General features: G+C 51.0%; 1 protein-coding gene across 1 annotated transcript in view; it reads left to right on the forward strand.

Annotated features, from left to right (window-relative positions):
• LOC104277423 (transmembrane protein 200C-like) overlaps positions 1 to 1,164 on the forward strand; it is a 3,909-nt gene that overhangs the window by 768 nt on the left and 1,977 nt on the right. Inside the window, exons 2-4 of the mRNA XM_009874050.1 lie at positions 42 to 173; positions 395 to 432; positions 808 to 1,164. Of these exons, the coding sequence (XP_009872352.1) occupies positions 42 to 173; positions 395 to 432; positions 808 to 1,164 (527 nt within the window). The remainder of the gene's footprint in view (positions 1 to 41; positions 174 to 394; positions 433 to 807) is intronic.

The following is a 1,164-nucleotide window of genomic DNA, read 5'->3' on the forward strand; positions in this document are numbered from 1 at the left end:
GGGTTTGTTCCTCCTTTAATAAGATTTTCTTGACGTTTCAGCTCTTACCTGCCAGCCACTGTCTCCCCTTTCGGGGGGGAGGAGGGCAGAGGAGGAGGCATTCGTTACTGTTACATAACGGTTACCTGGAGCATTGCACATGTTCCCAAACCAGGGATGCCTCTAGACCGCAGGTGGGAGGTGATTTTCTATAATGCTGCAGATTGAGTGCAAATGGCTAGGAAGAAACTTTCACAGGGCAGTACTTTCTGGTGTTCAAATGTTTCCCTTGTGCATTTCACAGTAGTTCTTTTTCCCACTCATTTAAGAAAGGAAAGTAATATGTTCAACCAACAAATGGTATCTATAGATCAAATATACTGCCTTTGTGCTTTTATTTCCCTCATCTTCTCAGATCCTGCATGATGTTACACACCATAGTCAGTGTGCAGCGTAAGCCCAGACCCTGTTAGAGACTGGAGCTCAGTATCTTCTGAGCTCTGGTGCTTTGCGAGCTCCTGAGACCAACAAGATTATTTTTTGTTTAGACCAGCAGATACCACTCCCTCTTATTTACATGGACTGTAAAGAAATGCATTAGCTGTTTGGCAAGTGTAGTGGGGCACGTCTGCTTCAATGCTGGGAGTTTGCCTGTCTTACTCACAGGAGCTGTGTGGGCATGGGAGATTGGCCCGTTGGTGTCAACCTGTCCCATTTGTTGAAGGTTTTAATTAGCAGGAGTTTGAATGAGGAACAGCAAACAGACACCTCTTGTGCTGCAGGTCTGCCCCTGGTCCTCATCCTCTTCTCTTCTCCCTTTCACTGCAGGAGCTGGAGTGGCCATAGGGGGCAGTGCTCTGATTGCCACTGGAGGCCTCCTGAGGATCTCAGCTAGGAAACAGGATCCCTTGCGACCCCAAAGCCAAGTCCCCAAACGCAAACGCAAGGCCAAAAAGAAGCGCAAGAATGACGTGGTGGTGGTGAAAGGCAAGCTCAAGCTGTGCTCCGTCTCAGGGCTCATCGCCCTCTGTGGCATCCTGGTACTGCTCGTGGGCATTGCCTTGGCTGTGGTGGGCTACTGGCCAAAGCCCAGCCAGGTGTACAGAGAAGGCAGCTCCAGCGGGGGCCGGCACCTGGCACCACAGGCCGGCCCCCCCCAAGACCGGTCTTGGAACCCAGAAGGGG

This window comes from Apaloderma vittatum, unplaced genomic scaffold, assembly GCF_000703405.1.
Source record: "Apaloderma vittatum isolate BGI_N311 unplaced genomic scaffold, ASM70340v1 scaffold29537, whole genome shotgun sequence".
Lineage (NCBI taxonomy): Eukaryota > Metazoa > Chordata > Aves > Trogoniformes > Trogonidae > Apaloderma > Apaloderma vittatum.